The 20,286-nt window shown below is 41.9% G+C and overlaps 1 protein-coding gene across 14 annotated transcripts in view; it reads left to right on the top strand.

Moving 5' to 3' along the window:
• Nucleotides 1–20,286, top strand: part of Fas3 (fasciclin 3) — an 875,420-nt gene that overhangs the window by 854,953 nt on the left and 181 nt on the right. For 6 of the 14 annotated variants that reach the window (XM_045746864.2, XM_069339367.1, XM_069339365.1 and 3 more), the window contains 6 exons: nucleotides 14,315–14,366; nucleotides 16,526–16,631; nucleotides 17,240–17,332; nucleotides 18,182–18,262; nucleotides 18,510–18,587; nucleotides 18,980–20,286. The exon at nucleotides 18,980–20,286 is cut by the window's right edge. In XM_045746864.2, the coding sequence (XP_045602820.1) occupies nucleotides 14,315–14,366; nucleotides 16,526–16,631; nucleotides 17,240–17,332; nucleotides 18,182–18,262; nucleotides 18,510–18,587; nucleotides 18,980–19,114 (545 nt within the window). In that variant the 3' untranslated portion in view covers nucleotides 19,115–20,286. Of the gene's footprint in view, nucleotides 1–11,848; nucleotides 14,057–14,314; nucleotides 14,367–16,525; nucleotides 16,632–17,239; nucleotides 17,333–18,181; nucleotides 18,263–18,509; nucleotides 18,588–18,979 lie in introns of those variants that run through there. The other 8 variants (XM_069339371.1, XM_045746872.2, XM_069339370.1 and 5 more) reach the window with 5 other exon arrangements.

Genomic DNA, 20,286 nt, shown 5'->3' with positions numbered 1-20,286 from the left:
ATCCATAGTGATATCTTATCTGGTCTCACAGCCTTAGTCAGGTCTAGCTCCATCAGGTGCTTTTTTACTTCATCTCCAGTTATTTCAAAGTCCTCAAGTGCTACTTGCCTCAAGAAGGCAACTCCTCTTCTGGTTTCCATTTTCACTACATGGTAGTCTTGGGAAAGGACTGCATTAGTTATGATTCTTGACAGTTTCATTTCTGTGAATGCAATTACATCAGGGTTATATCCTCAGTTGTACATTTTTTTAATTTGCTTTTGTTTGTAATTCCGTCAATATTGGTGTATATGGCTTCAAAGCAAAATTCTTTTTTGTTGCATTCTCACTTTCAATTTGTCATCATGTCCCCCTGGCTTGGACGACTTTTCATTGTGTGAAGTATGTGGTGAGGTGGGGATGATTGGGTTTGGAGAGTTGAGGGAGGGGATACTGGGCATGATTTACCACTGCTTTAGGGACTTTAGGGGTGTAGCTCATGCTCAGGAAAAGTGAAGGCGAGTGTGATGAGGATTGAATACATGGTAGAACAGGGGGTTAGGAAAGGGTGGGGAGGGAAATGATTTATACTGCTGTTGTAGTTGACCTGGGGTTATCAAGCTGGGGAGTGTGGGCTTCCCCATTCCCCTTCTGTGCTTTCGTCTCATTCTGCAGCCTCTCTTTCTTCCCTTATCATATTCCTCTTGGATAAATACTACATTGTAGTCCTCTTACTGTAAGAGCATGCTCTCCATCCCTAAAATGTTCCGTTTTACTGTCTTTGTGAATATTACCTTCAGTAGTTGTTCTCGCCCCTCTTGTACTTGCCTAAACTGAAAACCTTTACAATGTTCCTATCTTCTTTCATGCTCAGCTCTTTAGAAATTTCAACAGTTTCCAGAAGTTTAAGATTTTTAAAGGAATGCCTAAAACACTTGACCTGGGTTTCCACAGTTTCTTAAGCTTATTAATTTAATGTCTTTTGGATGACATAATTTAATAAGGAAAATTTGCCTGTTAGGCAAATTTGGGCCTTGCATACTAAGCCAAGTACTGTAGTGCGTTCTGGCTATTAAGTACGATTGATGTATTTTTGATAATATGAACTGATAACCATGAACTATCATAGAGAAGCAAAGACATGGGGTTGTGACAAATGATAAGGCAAAACTCATAAATATGGGGCATAGACCAAGGAAAAATGGAGGATTGCATACAGGTGTAGGTCCCCAATGAGGACATAAGGGGTTATAGAACAGATTGTAACAACATGCTCAGGTAGGGATGCCTCGAGGCTCTTTTTTCATAAGCACCTGTATGAAGGGCTGTTAATGAATTATTAATATATAAACTAATTTCCGTAATTTATTTGGTTCATGTGCCACTGCTTTATAGCTGATATAAGCCATAAATCCAGAAATGCAGATATTGTATAATTAAAAACCATTTTCACATCCATACACAAAATCGTAAAATTTGAATAAAATGATAAACACGGTAAACTACAATTTATAAATTCAGCTGAGAGTAATAACACCATGAAATATGTTGCATGAGTTATAGTGCCATATACATAGCTTACAGACATGCAGCTAGACTTTGAGGTTCCCAACTTTGATCATTTTGTTATTCCTTGCTGTATACAATTAGATTCTCCTGCTATGAAAGTTTATTGTGGCAAAGAAGAAAAAATTAAATTAATAAAATTTAAGAACTTTATTAGGTTATACAGTACATGTTTAAGGGTTGATTGCAGCACTTAAAGTTATAGCAAAAGCCTAAACTTTGTCCGGGCATTAGTTATTAAAGAAGAAATTGCCTCTTTCCTCATGGAAAAAGCCAGTACAGTATAGATGGACCTGAATGATGCGCAGCGTACTTAGTTTTAGGGGCTATATTTATATTGATCGTTCACATGTCACAGGTTTCGCATCTTGATACACAGTAATTACTTTTTAGCCTCTCAAAGATGACGTATTATGCCATCCAACGATTCCTCCTGCCATCACAGAGGTAAAAATTAGCATTATATAGCTTTTTTTTTTTCCTACGTGCATTAATTTATGTAATTTTTTGAAGTTGTGTATTTTGGCTGCACCTAATACTGTAAGTAAATGGAGCTTTGAATATTTTTGCTTATACATATTTTCACACTTAGGCTATTATTAGCATTACCAATGCTTGTGCCAAGACATTTTGCCCCATTTTTTCATAGTAAGCTTATTTTGCAAACATGATCAGGATATAGAATGTTTACTTTTTTTTCTCATAGTCTATAGAACTGTTTATTTATAAAAATGCAATTTCTGGTATACTTGGCCTTGAAAAAAAAGGATAATCAAGAATTGATTAAAGTTTGAATTGACCTGAGGAGCATCATCTCTAGTTGCCTCAGCAAGAATAGGAAGGTAGCACCATTATTCTTAAGGTATTTATGCTTATGGCAGGTAGTCAGTTAAGTTACCGACTGCAAATTGAGCATACAAAGATAAAGTTATTTTAATATTATATCGCAGTACCTCTGCCCTTTTTGTTGTCAAATATTGTGATTGGTCACATTTTAGCTAGAGTATATAAGTGGGTGAAGTCTTTCATTAGCCATGTTTCATTTAAAACTAAAGACAAATTTTGTGCCTATTGTGCTTGCAGCTTCTGGAGGCAGCAACTTCAATATCTTTTTTTTTTTTTGGGGGTGGGGGGGGGTGGGTGGCAGTGGCTTATTTCAGCTTACCTGCTTTGCCCTGGGTTGCAGGTCCTTTTTCCTGTGTTTTTTCGTTGAGTGACCCTTGGAGCACATTTCTGCCTGTCTAGGCTTGAATATTCCATCTGATTTCCAGGGGCTTGTAGTTTTCCTTCCTACCATTCAGCTGTTTAATTTCCTATTTTGTAGGGTTTGAGGTCCTGCCTCCTCTCTGTCCTCCCTATTATGTGTTGGAGCTCCATTCTCAGTTGTCGTTCACCAACCCATCCTCCGAACTGACAGTACGTTTTAATACTAAGTGTAATAAGTGCATTTCCTGACTGTTATACATAGTACATAACTGCACTTATGGGACTGTTACATTTACCCATCCCCCTCCCCTGATTTAAATCTCCTTGTTTTCTGTTAGGACACTTAAAATTTTAAGATGAAATTTTAAAGCTCAGTTGCTATAAACAAGTTTTAAATATTAGGATAACATTATTATTATTTTTCACTTTTAAACAATAGAGATTTTATACAAAATTTGAAAATATCCCAAGTTACTTTACAATTTATTGAAATATTTTAGTTTTGTTTTATTTGTTTTATAAAACTGTAATATCAATATAGCTATAGGTTAAGTAGTAGTTATAACTAAGATGCAATAAAATTCTTACCTTCACAAACTAAGACGGTTAGGTTAGGTCGTGGTTTTCTATTCAGCTTTTGAGGTAAACTTAAATATTCACTATATTTGACAGTACAATTTAATGCTTAGTGTAAATAAGTACAATTCTTAACTGTTATACATAGTACATAATTGCACTTATGGGGCTCTGTACATTTACCTCCCCATTTTTGGAGGACGGGCTGTGTCCACACTGGCTACAGGTATGCCCTTCACGCTTATCTGGTTTGCCTTGGACACTTATATTTCCTGATGAGTTCTGCCTCCTTGGTGTTGTGTTCACAAACATTCCCAGCCTTAAGCATTATGTGTGTGCTGTGTGTGCCCTGGCTTCATGGTCTTTTACCGTGTCTGCTTGTCACCCAGGTGCTCTGGGTTACTGGGATCTATGTCCTGAACCTTTTGCTCTAGGAAGGGGAGTTCCCCTGGGTGTGTGCTTTGGGTCTTTTGATTTTGTGCCTAGGGTTCCCTTGTTGAGTGTCCTGGGGTTCCTGGTGGAGTATTCTGAGAGATGAGATCAGTCTAGCCAAGGTTTCTTGGCTGAAGTCTCAACCCATCAAAGGTACATTATATAAGCACAGTAAAGAATAAAAATAGTTGAGTATTTATATGGATAAAAACACATGGATAAACTCAAATATTGAAGATAAATTCATAGAGCCATTGCCAAAACTATGAATTTGGGTATATTCATATTGAATATAAAACTTTCATCAAGCAAGTAAATGAGTTGTACATATAGATTCATATACATATATAAATATTTTATCAGGATGTACAACATTTTATGTCAAATAATATCTTCAGGTAGGAGGGCAACAAATTTTTATGTAAATTTAGCTAGAACTATGATCATTTTGCCAATTTGTGAAGCAAAAAACCAGCGTTGAATGTAATGAAACGCCATTTTCTGGGTGAGACCCGGAGGCTCCCCGGAGCTTTACCGGCTGATATGCTAATGTCAGACTTTGGCATCAGTCATGTGTATGGAGTTCTAGGGCCTACCGGGGACCACGAGCCAGAACCTGGCCCCCTCAGAGAGGCAAGGGGAGCAATGGCCTATAGAAACCCCCGTGTGGTTGGAAGCATTCTATGTCTGCCATCGACCGGGTCAAGCATCCAGAAAGGTAAGCATTCCAAAACAAACCCCTATTCTGGTGAAAATTGCTACCTAAGCCGAACTAGTGAATAGAACTCTTCAACAGAAAACACGGAAACTAGTATGACGTCATACGTCACCGCGCCGCTGTCTGCGCAGCTCCCCCCTCCCCGGGAGGGGGAAGGGGGAGCCCCAGACCTCCCACGCCGGCTATCCACCCATCAGTTCTGAGGCTGGATGTCAAAACACGCGAAAAACGCCGACCGGAGGGAGGGAGGGTTGCCGGGGAGCCTCCGGGTCTCACCCAGAAAATGGCGTTTCATTACATTCAACGCTGGTTTTCTGGGGGGAGCCCCGTCGGCTCCCCGGAGCTAACTACCCACAGAGGAAGGTCAAAGGGACAAAACCGGGAGGCGGACACCACGCACCCCCCAAGGAGGCGAGACAACCGGCAGCAAACGCCAACCCAAGGCGCCACAGCCCCGAAAATCCCGGGAACAACACGAGAACCACGAGCAGCAAGGCCCCTGCACGAACACCAAAAATCCATGCCCGAAAGACTGCAAGGCCACGTCGCCCAGACGGCAGCGAGAGCAGCGAAGCCACGAACGCCACAGGCATGAGGGAAGAACACAGGCAGCTTAGCCGCAAGAACACGGCTGACCACCCGGGACACCATCACCCGCGAACCGGGAAGAACAGAACCGGATCAACGCAAAACGCGCTCCGGACCCAAACGCCGTGGCACGCAAACAACAGCAGAGGGCCGCCACTGAACACAAAAACGACACACCCCCGGCCCGACCAACAAAGCACCAACAAACCCTGGACCCCTCCAGAATGCAGCAGCCCCACCCCGCGCCAGAAAAGATGGAGACTGCTGCCATCAAACAACCAAAACGCTAAAACCGAAGGAGCAAGAAAACACAGCGAACCGACCCCCAGAGGCAAAGGCCCAAAGGAAAGAGCCGACGAAAAAACACACCGGAACCGAAGGGGCACTACCAACCGAGGAGAAGATAGAGCACGCTGACCAGAGACCAGGATGGTGCAAGCGGCGCACGAACAGGCCGGAGGTGAAATGACGCACAAGACAGCTGACTAACGGTGCAGAAGCAACACCAAGACCGAAAGCAAGCTGAAGCGGCTCCGCCTGCGCCGCACGAAAAGAGGCGACAGTATGTGGCAAGACGACGGCCCCCAACCCCCACTAGAAAACCAAGCCGAGAGTAAACCAAGCCAACAAGAAGGACCCACCGAAGAAGGGACAGGAAAAGGAAGGACCGCCAAAATACCCCATACTGCCGCCAAGAAAGCACGCAGGTGGGACACCTACCACGAAGCCACCCGACCACCAACCGGAGGCGAGACCACGAGGCAGAACATAAGCAGCCCCGACAAGGCCCCCCCGAGCCCAGGAAAAAGGCGGAGCCGCGAGAAGATCTCGGGCGCGACCACCGAAACCCAGGCGGCACAAGGAGATGGAACGTCTGCCGAACAGAAAAACTCCGAAGCATGCAAGCCCGCCAGGAGTTCAGAAACGACGGGTCCGATGCGAGACATCGCAAGAACCCCCCCAAAAAAATAAAACAACAACAACCGGCAGGGCAAGCTAGGAAAACCAAAGAAGGCGGAAGGGTCGCCGCCAGAACAGGACCCGAACCAAGGGGCACGAACAACTGCAACAGACCGAGACAAAGAAGCACATCACAGGACACAGGCTGACCAACGCCTAAGAACACACGCAGAACATTCCTGCTGCAGAAGTGGCAGGAAGAAAGAGCAGAAGCACAAAAAAAAAAAAACCAGAAGAACAACCAGGGGTGGACAATCAGGCAGGGACAAAAACCCCACGCAATCCCCAGGCACAAAACGGCAGCAAAGCGCCACTCCACAACCGGACACAGGAACAAGGACACGCCACCGTGAAACACGGTACCAATGCTCACGTGCAGCAGCAGCAGCAACAGGCACCACTGCAACGTGCAACATGTAAATAGCAACTCCCCTCTGCAAAGGCAGAGAACGGAGCAGGCAGACCCCAGACAGGGCCAACTGAGACACGACAAAACCCTGCAGGCCCAGAAACCTGCACCAGGCGACCGACGGCGGAGAAACCCCGCTCGATACCTGCTGGATGAGGTACTGGGAGCTCTTTTACACCTCAAGCCCGGCCCAAGGTCAGGCCAGACCGGCCAGAGGATGGCCCACCAGGCAGCTGCTAGGAGCAGTCCACCGGCCCACATACCCCCACAACCAGGACGGGCCGGAACTGCCATACGAAAACAGGCCAGTGCGCCCTGGAAGTCCACGGACGAACCAGCAAGAAGGCTTATGCTCGCAAGTAGGTCGTGTAACAAGCACAGACCACTGATGGTAATACAGTGTTCCCCAAAAGTGCCAATAGCACCACTGCACTCCACTGGTACTATCCCGCAAGTTCTACCAGATAGGCGGGACCCAAGAGCCAGAGCTCAAATCCTGCAAGCACAGCCAGGAGCCTCACCAGGTGAGTACAGAACCAACCCTACAACCCCCACACCTCAACATTAAAAAAGGAGGGTCCCCTGAACGACTCCAGCATGGGTTGGACATGCACATGAGGGGGACAGGAAGGGGTGATAAAGGGACAGTCACTGGTGTGCGAACGGTCTCAGTCGTACAAAATTATACCTAAATAAAGACAGGTATATGAACACCGCCGCATCCAGCGCCCGGCCAAAAGACGCCAGACCGCAGAAACTCACCCGGCGAATGGTGGCTCGAACTTGACACGACTCAACCGTGCCCAGAAGAACTTGGGAGCACCGCCAGGTGAAGACGCCAGAGCCGGACCCGCAGGAGAACAGGGAGAGGCGAAGGAGGCGGTCCACACCCATGACACAGAAAACCGCGGTGTCCTCCCCACAACTGGGAACCAGGACACCCCTGGCGCAAAGGGGCACATACCGCAGCCAGGGAGAAGAACGAGAGGCGAAGCACTGTAGCAAAAAAGGGCGCAAAACCCCAGCACTGAACCATCGCCCAGACCAAAACAAACTCCACGGCGCATGCGCATAACACGCAGGCCGAACCGCACACCCTCCCTGCGGGAAGGCGCCAGCCAGGACTATTGCACGAGAAAAAGAGCCAAAAGAGGAAGCAGGAACAATAAAACCGGCCAAAGAAGCAAAGAGCCCAAAAAAAGGGAACCCAAACGGGCGACAAGTAGCCCAAACGGGCGACAAGTAGCCCAAACGGCCGACAAGTAGCCCAACCGGGCGACAAGTAGCCCAACCGGGCGACAAGTAGCCCAACAGGGCGACAAGTACTAGGAGCCGACAGACGTTCCAATAATGCGGGAAGTAGCGAAAAACCTTCCCGTACCCTCGAGAACACAGAAGCCAACACTAGTCCCGAAGGCACACGAAGGCGCAGGCGCACCCGAGATCAAAAGTCACGCAGAACCCCATCGAACGGGGAAACATGACAAAAACACCGTCCCAAAAAGCGGGGGAGGAAACATCCACCCACAGGACGGAACCAACCGACTCAAAGGCCAAGGAACCGAGCCCGGGGAGGGGCCGACGTCCAACAGCACGTACGGCGAGTGGGGAGGAAAGACCCCACTCCGCGTAACCACAAGCCCCGCCGAGAGGGGGATAAAACCCCCCACGGGGTCTAACGGGGCCAAGGCCCCCCCAAGTCAGCCCCTCCCCAGCCCCGGGAACCTACACGACAGGCCCCGGGGCCGAGCCGTTCCCCCAAAGCCCCGGCCGTACCAGAAAACCGGGGCAGCCGTGAAAACACTAAGGAAGGGAGCCCACTGGCAGACTCATACAACACGGCTGGAGGAACAGGCCCAAATGCCCCCGTCACTACCCCGGAAGGGGAATTCCCCGAGACTGCCCGAGTCTCAACACCACCAAACACCCCGCCCTGAACCTACAGACGGTAAGGAACCGGATACAGGCAGGAAGGGTGAACCAGGGGAAAGACAAGGGGGCGTGGATGGAACCGAAGCAACCAACACCCCCAAGTCCCAAAACGAAATACAACGGGGCAGCCCCGGGGCTCCCGGGGAGGAAACCACGAGAACGTTGCCACCACCAAGGCTCAAGTGCAACGCCCCTGCTGCCCGCACCCGCTTTGTCAGCACAACTGGGTAACCGAGCCACAACGAGCAACCAAACTCGCAGGACACCGGGTCGAAGGTGTCACCGACCCCACAGGCAGCAGACGGAGGCAAAACAGAGAGTCACCCAGAGACAAAAGGTGAGAGCAACCCTCAAACTCGCTGGAAGCGAGGGGGGGGCTCTGGGGTCACATCCATCGGACCCGCGCGCCCCCAGGGGTTTCCCAGGGTCCCGAGCGTTTACTTTAAGAGGACTCGCGCTCAGGTAATCCCAGGCAGGGTACTGCTAACCGGCACCCAAGCTACCAAACAACTTTCTAAGAGCTGAACCCCCGGGACGTGTACACTCACGGGGACCTAGCAGGGGGTACCACCAGAAATACTCAGAACACAAGGGACACAAGGGGCAAGAACGAAGGCAGACCCCCCCACCAGGTATATAAACAAAAGAAAAAGAAAACCCCGCAAGAGGACAGCGTACCCAAGCGGAACAGAGCCGGCCGCTATGATTGGTAAAGACAAGCTGCACAGTACCCCGCGCCCCACCAGTGCAAACACTGCCCCTTACTCTAAGGCGAACAAGGGAGACAGAACACCCGAGCACACAAAGAGCGGCCGAAAACCAAGCGGTAAACGGCCAAGCAGGGGCAGGACCCAAGGAACTTGTGGAAGGTGGCCCCAAGCCCCAAGGGCAGTACTTACAGGGCACCTAGGGAAGGGAACCCTAGGCGCATGCAGCCCGAGTACTGAAGAATCACACCCGGCTCACGCACCACCTAGAAAACAGACACCACACTCTAGGTACAGTGCTGAAACAACCACTGGAGCCGGAGCACATAACCATTGCCTATAGCATCAGCCGAAGAACTGATGGGTGGATAGCCGGCGTGGGAGGTCTGGGGCTCCCCCTTCCCCCTCCCGGGGAGGGGGGAGCTGCGCAGACAGCGGCGCGGTGACGTATGACGTCATACTAGTTTCCGTGTTTTCTGTTGAAGAGTTCTATTCACTAGTTCGGCTTAGGTAGCAATTTTCACCAGAATAGGGGTTTGTTTTGGAATGCTTACCTTTCTGGATGCTTGACCCGGTCGATGGCAGACATAGAATGCTTCCAACCACACGGGGGTTTCTATAGGCCATTGCTCCCCTTGCCTCTCTGAGGGGGCCAGGTTCTGGCTCGTGGTCCCCGGTAGGCCCTAGAACTCCATACACATGACTGATGCCAAAGTCTGACATTAGCATATCAGCCGGTAAAGCTCCGGGGAGCCGACGGGGCTCCCCCCAGAAATCTGGCATGGTGAGCAGTGATAGGTACTGCACTTGGTGAACCTTTTAACACCCATACCACTACCTGTATTAAGGAATACATTTGGCCTAGATTCCAACAGACATCCTGGTAAATTATTTATTTTATTATGGTTTGAATCTACAATTTTCCATTTTATAAAATATAAGTAGAGTACTGTACTGCAAAGGTGGATAAATGATTTAATTCTGGCATCCCAATGAAGAGCATTCAAGCTGTATTAAATAATGCCTTAAAACTATTTCATAATTAAATTCAGCAGTTGGAATAAATTGAGATTTTACTTTCAAGATAATCTCCATATATCTTGTAGTACCTAAACTTGATCGTATCCTACATATTTATACTCGGGTAAGTTTCTGCCAGGGTCATTGCTAACCACAGTAATAGTAAATGAAATTATTTAATGAATGAGGAAATTGTATTTACTGGCAGGGTTTTACTGCATTTGTAGTGATAGAAAAATTAAGCAAGCAAAACTCACCATTAGCTTCAAGGTGATCATTATTTTTGTATTTTGTATTGTGAGAATGATGGTCCTTGTGTTACTGTATGTGAGAATGATGTTCATTTTTTAAGGCTTTGTTATGATTCATATTTTTAGAGTACATGAACCTTTGCATGGACCATATTAGTACAAGAGGCATTTGATAGCTCATGTACGTTCTGGCTGTTGATATTGAATTACAGTATTATGCATGTTGCAAACCTTTTGGGATTTTAATTATAATTTTAAATTTGAATATGAAATATCTCTCCCTTTTATAGCTTTACCTTATTTCTCTCAAAGGATTTCTTTATGTATTATGTAAAGTGGTAATGGTATATAAGCTGCTTTATTTCTTCTAGAAACATTGCATCTGTTGATTCAGAGTACTGTATACTTTTTAATTTTAATTAAAGTGCATATATTTTCAATTTTAGTTTGAAGTTAATTAAGAACTTTTAGTAGCAGTTTATTAAAGCCAGACAACTTGCATGATAAGCATGTAAAGATTACATCTGTCACACCATGTGAAGGTAAACTTAGTAGATACATCATGAGTGATATGTAGACTATCTTGAATTTAGATTACAGGAATCCCAGTTTAACATATGGTACAATATGACTCCTTTGTTTGGTTTGGCCTTTGTATAGGTCAAACATTTGGGCAGAGAAAGGCAAGTGCTTTGGCTGTCAGACATTGGCTTAAATATCTTAATTTTGCCTCATTTGACACTATAATAAACATGCAGCTTCACTGATGGGATTGCACAAGCTGTTGCCATAAAGTTTTTAACCGTTTAAGGAAAATGCTACTGACGTTTCAGCAGTGAGTGGGTTACTGTAATCTTTTGTGGACTCTGGTATTTTCTGGTGCAGGGATAAAAATCTTTTACTCACTGTCTTTAAGTGGTATAATCTTTGCTTTTTATTTGCAATGAATTTATAGCATTTATTTGCCAAATTTTTCTTTTGTTGCTTTCAATTTTCAAAATTACAGGTTAACAGTTTATATAGCATTATTTTTAAGATAAACAATCTTAGAATTAGATGCTATTAACACTTTGCTACTTTGTGTTAGTATAATTTTTGTAATGTTGGCTCTTTTTGCAAGATTTCACTTAATCATGTTAATAGTTTATGTATGGCTTAGTTAAAAGGCTTGATTGCAACTTATTAATGTGACGTTTATTTAGTCTTGTTATCAATCTGCCATTCAAGGTAAAGGTTGTCAGTAGCAAATTTGCATTTTTTATGGTTTTTGTGGTTAGTTTTTCAAAAGATCAACTTCTAACTTACAAGTTATTTTAATGCTCAGTATATCAACTTTTCAAATGATGCCACCTGTCCTCTTTCTTGAATGTATATAGTAGTGTTGAAAGTAGCCTGTGGGGGTGCTTAAGTGTTAGTATAGTACAGGTGGCACATAGCAAGCCCTTCTTTCCAACAACTTTTGCCCAGCACTTGCCTGACTAACCCTTGGCCCGGTCTGCCACAGCCTCGCGTGCCGAGAGTAAAGCCCACATCCAAGATCCTGAGCGCAACGAAACTGATAATGGCACAGCCAACGAAGCTGTTAAGGCCTCTACAGACCATGTCAACGGCAAGACCGACAACACAGTGGCCAATGGCAATGGAAACTTGGAACATACTCAAGTGGAAGAGATCAATGGAAAAAAGAACACTGATGTGTGAGCAGGAACTGAATTATAACCAGAATTGAACAGAACAATACTTATTTAACATCATCTGAAAAAAATCAGTGCACATATTCTGAATAGTGGAGGGCTTTGAATATTTCAGGAAGTTAGTGATAGTACAGGCTCTAAATCAGGTTGTGTGTGAGTGTGTGTGTGTGTGTGTGTGTGTGTGTAAGGGGGGTGGAGTGGGAAGGGGGGTATATTTTATGGACAAACTGTAAATCTAATGTTGATCACCTGGCTTTGTCTTGGGTTGATATTACAGTACTACCAAATCACCTTAACTAATTAGTGCATAGAAGTTATTTGATGCATTCCAGTTGGGCTCATTTCATTAGTTACAGCTCAGGTGACATAGCCTTAATGACCTGCATGGAATTATTGCTCTGCACCTGTTGGTTATTGTGCCTTAGAAAAGTTGTAAATCTTCTAGGGATAAAGCTCTGAAGGGTGGTCATGTGTGAGTGCAGAATGCATTATATTTATACACTTGAGATGTGAGTTCACTAATCACAGGTTAGTCTAACTGTCAATGTTGCCAGTCCTCAGTGCTGAATAGGTGTGCTGTTTTAATCATTCCATTTTTATGTATCACAGGTCACACATAGCTTTACTTATATCATCAAATGAATTTAGGCCTCATGATATTGTTGCAAATTTTTGCTTATGACATTGTTGCAAGTCTGTTTGTGACATTGTTGTAAGTCTTTTATAATACTGGTTGTAGGTCTTGTAATACTGGTATCTTACGACAGTGTTTTAGGTCTTGTGACATTACTGCACGTAATTTATGATAATATCACAGGCGTTTTGTGACAATTGCTGGTCCAATGTGATATTGTTACGTATACCATGTGATATTGTTTCAGGTCTTGTGACAATATTAGCATTGTCTTGTGGCACTGTTGCAGGTCTCTTGTGACATTATCTTGGGTCCTTTGTGACATTGCTCCAATGTCTTCAATGGTATTGTTACAAGGTTTTTGTGTTACAGATATCTTTGTTGCAGATGTCTTCTTGTGACAGTGTTTCAGGTCTCTTGTGACATTGCTGCAGGTGTCTAGTGACAGTGTACCTCATTCTGTGACATTATTGGAGTTTTGTGACATTGTTTCAAGATTTCTTTTAGCATTGTTTCATGTCTCTTGAGACATTGTTGCTAGTCTTCTCTTATGATACTGTAGGTCTTGTGACACTGTTGCAGGCCTCTCTCAGCTCAACCAATGATGTACAGTCTAACATGGTTAATGATTTGTTCAGAGAGAAGCCCTAAGAGCTTCCTGTAGTATGCTGCTCACAAGGCATCCTGTGGGGAGGTTGACAGCAGGGCATATTAGCCACTGGTTGATCTCTGGGATACGTGCCTCCTACAACATTGTAGGCAGCCGGTGTGCCCCCTTCCTGTCACCTGCCTTGGCTGTGTTGTCTGCCCATACACTTAGACAAGGATGATCTAGTCCTTCATCCTTGTGTTATTATGTGGCAAGATTTTGCCTTGTCAATTTTCATTCAGATTTAATGAGGAAATTTTAAGAGGATTCATATTCATCAGTTTTTATTGTAAATAACTGTGCATTTGTATTTTATTAGATTGCAAAATACTCAGTCTTGTAATGTAAATTGGAAATTTACTATTTTAACGCATAATTGGATCCATTGTAGATAAATTTATAGTTGAATCAGTTACAGGACTTAATTCATATGATTAGATTGTTTTTTTTTTCCCTGGTAACGATCTAAAGTTCTGGTTTGCTGTTTGGTCGAGAGTAATCGAGTAAGCACATGACTTTCATTGGATATTATTGATGCAATTCATCCACAACTTTAACGCCTTCACAAAAACTAAGTAAATTGTGGGTTAGGTGTAGATTGAAATCTACAATTTGGTGATTGTGATCATTGTTGTGATCATTTAAAACTCTATCCATATTAATGTATTTGGTGTTTTTACCCCCATGTAATTTTAAGTAGACCTATACGAATTTTAATAAATGTTAAATGGATTCGTTTTTAGTTTATCAAATCCTCTCATGATGTATCTTCTAATTATAATACAGAAAACATTCCTGTGCTGTAGTGCATGAGTACATTACACATTTAATTCTGTATAAAAATAAAAGCATTTACATAAGAAAAATTATATTTAATTTCTAACATAGCTTGATTTGTTGATTCTAACACTTTAAAAGTAATTCATGCATTATTATATACCATTTACATAAAATTTGCCATACTTACGTGTCATCGTCTTGCATCCTGTTCAGCTCCACTTGCTTCACCTGATCCAGAAGAGGGCAAAGATCCCAAGGAAGAACAGTGAGTACTTGGAAAATTTTTATTTGTGTTCTCTAAAGAAAGTTGTGTTTGGTTACTACTTGGTTAAGGGTCCTGGTAGTACAGTCGGGTTCATTCTTGACACACAATCAAGAATTCTGGGTTCGAATCCCGGGCGGGACAGAAATGGTTGGGCACATTTCCTTTCGCCTAATGCACCTGTTCACCTAGCAGTAAGTAAATACTCGGGAGTTAGTCAGCTTGTTGTGGGATTGCATCCTGGGTGGGGTCAGTAAATCGACCTGAGGGGAGTTGGGGGATCTCGATAAAAGCCTAACCTGTATGAATACACTCTGGCTTCCTGTCCCCCGACACAATGAATTATTATTATTATTATATCCCCATTTATTGTTGATTTTGCAAACTAATATTTTCTCACCAAGATTTTTTCCATCTCTCTTTCCTGCTTCATGTCAAACTCATTTTAAATTTTAATCATTTATTTCTGAACTATACCAATTGGTTACAATGCCTTGCTCTTCACAAGAATAAAAGCAAACGGCCAGGGACACGTAGACACTCTTGCACAGAATGGATCTTTTCAAACATCCACACCTATTTGTATTGGGACATGCGGAAACACTGGAGCATATTCTATGCTATCCAGAAAAGACTTTTAGTAGGCTCATTCATTTTCAGTGCAGATGTCGACTCCAATGCTGCTTGTACCAGCGGCGTCAAAATATTGAGTAATGCTCCGCTAACTGCTAGTTTTCCTGCCTAATTGTAGGACATGTCAACAAAGTAGCAAAAAGTTGCACACTTCCCATTTACCCTCTGGTATATTATCTGGGCTGGCTGAGACTTCATTATTCATTTAAGTGACTTGTCTTTCTTTTAAACTTTCATTAGGTGGGTTGCTCATGCTACTGTAGATGAAGCCTTTGCTTACTTTCAACTATGCCTACGCCTGGTAGAATTTGTGGCCCATGTCCGATCAAAGACATTGAACTGATCTCTTCATTCAATTGCTGCCTCTTTAAATGCATAGTTTGAGTTAACCTGGTCTTACGGGGTTCTCCATTAGATATTTCTACTTCCATTTTGAGCTAGGACAGACATGTTGGTGCATTCTCAAATTAGTGACTTGATTTATCATTGCTCAATTATTTTATGAACTTGTTCAGTGCACACCATTAGACTCATGCTCTCTATTGTACTTACATTAATTGGCTTCATCTTAAACTTGTAAAATTTCTTCCTTGTCAATTAAATTGCTTTACTTTTTTTTTAATAAGTACTGTACAGTATACAAGGCTCAGAAATAAAGGGAGATTTGGGCAAAATCTGACAAATCATCATTTTCACTAGTTTGCACATTTTTGGTATAACGAGTCATAACTTAAAACTCAAAATACATGCAATCACCCTGAATTCTGCTCAGAAATAATGCTCAAGAATCATATTTCCAATAGGCATAGTATTTTTAAACTGCAGGGGGAGTTGGAGAAAATCTGACCAATCACTGTTCTCACTAATTTCCATATTTTTTGGTATAAAAAGTCGTATCCTAACACTTCCGTGTTCTGATGAGGATCTCGACATCATAAAACCAAAATATGTAGAGGCCCCGATGACAGCAATGCTGTCATCTGTTAATAAATTTGCAAAAATTCCATTTAATCTCCGCATATTATGGGACTGGTTTTATAATGCGCACCATGATATTGCGAACAATTTGATACGACAGTGAATAACATGGTACAAAAATGGAAGTGAGAAAGTTGAGAAGCGTATAAACATTTGAGAGTGGTTTGTACACTCATGGCCACCACTCCGCCAACTGTGCGGAATCGCCCTGAATTCCACACAGAAATACAGTTCAAAAAACACATTTCCGATAGGCATCGCATTTTGAAAACTGCAGGGGGATTTGGGCAAAATCGGACCAATCACCGTTTCCACTAATTTACACATTTTCGGTATAAAAAGTCGTAATTTAAAACTTCAGATATGTGCAATCACCCGATAATTATGCACTTCCCTTGATAGGTTTAGAAATCACAAAGCAACTTACAAAATTAACATTAATATAGTACTGCACAAGATGGATCCGATGTGTGTTATCTAGATGCACACCCCTTTTCTTCTAGTCTTTCTTTCACAAACACTGACCTCTTACTGATGCATGCTTGTTTCAGCAGCGACACCGAGAGTGCAAGAGGACCTAACACAACCCACACTGCCAATTTGAAGAACCGCCTTGGACAGTTGACACAGGTCTTCAAGAAACCAAAGAAAGATCAGGTAAGATTTTAATCCATGTATAAAACAGCTTCATTGTTACTTGACCCTTAAACTGCCGCATTTGCTATATGCAATTACCACCTGTGCTTGAATTGTGAAATGGAATTTTTTTTTGCATTAGTTTGATGAACTATTTTTTGTCATTCGCACCACAATGTAGGTCTTTTAATTAACCAAGCAATTTAAGGGTTAAAGAAAAATGTATGTATGCATATACACAAGCATGTATGGTGTACATACAGAAGTGGTGTGCTCCCACTTGCTCATGTCAAGGTTAAATTAAATTGTTGAAGCACCTAATATTTTCATTAGATATGGAAGAAGCAAAGTGTAAGTAAAATATAGTACTAGTCCTATTACCTAATTGAAAACAATGTATTTGTTTATTTACATTACAGTATTAAAAATACACTAATAATCTCGTTACCTAATCATACTGTTATCATTACCTAATTAATTTAATGATTAATTACAGTAACCATTAAATTAATTTCTACCACTGCATTACAATCTGGTAAATGCATGTCAAATCTAACTAGCATATTTACCAGTTTAATATATGATCCTGTTAATCTCCTCTACTTCCTCTTGATTTTATGAAAATGCAGGATGCAAAGCAGGAAGAAACTGAAAGGAAATCTTTAACTAAGGATGAAAACAAGGGCAGCCCATATAAGGAACAAAGTCCAGATGAGAAGGAGGTAAGTTTGAATAGGTGCATTCATTGCTTAGATTTAAAATAATCTGAGAAACTTTAAAAATAATTATTAACTTAATACTAGACAATTTGCATGCCAAAAAAGGACACTTGGTACTTAATAAACCCTTTGTTGAATGTAATGAAATGCCTTTCTGGATGGGACCCTGTGGCTCCCTGAAGCTGCCTCACAAAGATGGCATCCAACTACAGTACTAGGTCACATCAGCTTTGGAATTTTGTTTGGCCTACCAAGCTTCCAACTACTAGGTCACATCAGCCATGGAATTCGAATGACACTGTGGATGACCTGAGAAATACAAGTCTTGAGATGGGGAACCAAGGAAGCAAATTCAACCCACAAAGCATCCACAGACAGAATCTGTGGCATGAAAGTAGCAGCAAAAACCCAGTAGTTGGTTGCCATCTCTGCAAGATGACTTCAAGGAACCACAAGGGGATCCCCCAGAAAGTGTTGTAACCTTTTAGACAATCATTACTGTTCCTTATACTCTGGCTCTTCTAACGTGCATGCTAGACATTCTGTGGACAACCCATCATCCCGTTTAGGTAGTACTTCTTGTATAGCACATATATATACTATAGTGTGTTAGGCCTAGGAAGGTTAGGTTAAGTTTCCTTTGCATATCAGTACAAAAACGTTTCCAGTTTGTCCAAATTCAATAGTTTTCTACTTTCTACTTTTAGATTTCTACTTTCTAATTGCCTTTTACGTCAATGTCTGATGACCCTTATCATTACTCTAAGTACAGTGCTATCTTAACAGGAGGCTAGGTTTCTGTAAGCTATATAGCTATTGGGTTGTATTTAAATATAATATTTTATTTGCAAGCCCCCAGAAACAACACAAGTGCCTGAAGAAACTGTACCAATCAATTCTTACTCTGACCACAATTCAGCTAATGATAGAGAGGTATGGAAAGCTAATGAATGTGCAGTATCTGAACTTTGTTCTCTTCCCCTCCCCTCTCTTTCACCTTGTGCTATATTAGCTTTAGTGTATTATAACTAACTCATTATTTTGCAGTAATGCTTGAAATATACTTTATACGAACCTGCCTAACCTCTACATATATAAAAATAATGATCATTAGTTGATCGTAGTTTCACTGTGAATTACCATTTCTCTGATTTAATAAATGTGTGTGTTATTTTGCAAGCATACCGAAGATAAAGTTTCTACGGAAAATGTTTCACCAGTAGCAAATAATGAACAAAATACAATGGATAAAAAAGAGGTAGGACACTAGTGAACTCTTGAACTCATGAGCTGTCAAGGTTTCTCTTATAGCATTTCTGATGTTCATAATTTATGGATATTAATTAAATTTGATAAGATTTTTATTAACTTGCTCGTAACACACACACACACACACAAATATGGCAAAGCTAGAATATAGAAGCAAAAGCAATGTGATCACCACATAAGAAATACTGTAGTGACAGTAACAAACAGTTGATAAAGAGGAAAAAAAAAGGACATACAGTACACACTCCTACCCACCTATGCATTTTTTATATTTTTTCCTAGTGTTTTCCATATAATCTTCACTTTCTTCTTGCCCTTATAAATTTTATAAGATAGAGTAGACAAAAGTTATACACTTGTAGTAACTGTACTGTTTTACAGGTGGTGTATGCAGAGCTGGATTTGGGCAAGGGAGAGCCTGAGAAGAAAACCGAGGTGAAAGCAGAAGACAAGACAGAATATGCTCAGATTGTTGGAACAATCACAGATAATCGGGAGGAGGAGAAAAAGGAGTAGTACTGTCTAGCACATTAAAAGTAACGTATTTTAACCATGTCGTATTTTAACAAAGATGATGGTGACCTTGTTCACCAAGGTTATCATCATTGTGATGGCCTTCATGTTTAATACAATCTGGAGTTGATGTGATTGTATTAGTAATCACTATGTGTTCTTTTATAATTGTTCTTATTGTAGAAAATGCACTTAAGTTTTATGATTAATATACTTTTATCTGAATACCATATTTTTCAACGATGTAAAATTCTAATTTATATGGTAGCTAGATTCAGTGGACAAAGCTTTTAATTCACTGACACTTAAATTCTCAAATAAGGCTTAGCATAGCTAAAGCCTTAACAAGGAATTATAATTCTCAACTTTAATCAGTTAAATGATACCTCGGTTATGATATATTAAAAAACATTATTGTGCTTTCATATAAACTAAGTGGTAACCTGCTGATGATGTAATGTTGACTTTGGTGAATAATTTAATACTAATTTAGCTGTCCAGTTCCTATAATTATTCAACTTCAGAATATCACAGTTATGAGAATTTTGGGTAAAGCTTTTCTACATATATTTTCCTAATTTGTCAACATTGTATTACTGCATTGTTTTATCTTGCATATCTACACCCATATGCTGTTGTGGCAGTGAGTGGGACCATGCTCTAGCAGCATACAACTGGGCCTGTGCTCATGTCCTGAATCTTCAGTTAGGCCTGAATAGTGTGTTTCAAAGCATTTATATTTCCTATCAATATAAGGAAAACCAGTTTCAAGATCTCAGCCTGGGGTATACATGTACATTATTTTGACTACGGTTTTCCAAATAGTAGGTTATTGGTTACAATCCTTTTAGATTAATGTGTGAATGGTCTGTGTGAAAGAATATTGTTAAGTTAAATTGATGAACATTATTTAGTGTTCATGTAGCTTTTACATGTTAGCTCTTAGATGGCCGACAGGTATGAGTGACCGATTTATTCTTTAAACTTAAGTGATATTGTAATATACTGTATGATTGTCAGCCTGTTGCCTTTTAACTCTGGGCTTAATGTTTGTCTGACAGAAATCTTAGAATTATTTCTGTACCTGATAATTCAGATGCTTATATACTTTTAATGAATACAACCACAGTTCATTGACTGGTACACATGATTCACTATAATAGTAAACTATGTTA

Source organism: Procambarus clarkii, chromosome 41 (genome assembly GCF_040958095.1).
Source record: "Procambarus clarkii isolate CNS0578487 chromosome 41, FALCON_Pclarkii_2.0, whole genome shotgun sequence".
NCBI classification, from domain to species: domain Eukaryota; kingdom Metazoa; phylum Arthropoda; class Malacostraca; order Decapoda; family Cambaridae; genus Procambarus; species Procambarus clarkii.
Note: the sequence above shows the minus strand (reverse complement) of the source record. Positions and strands in the feature narration are given on the sequence as shown.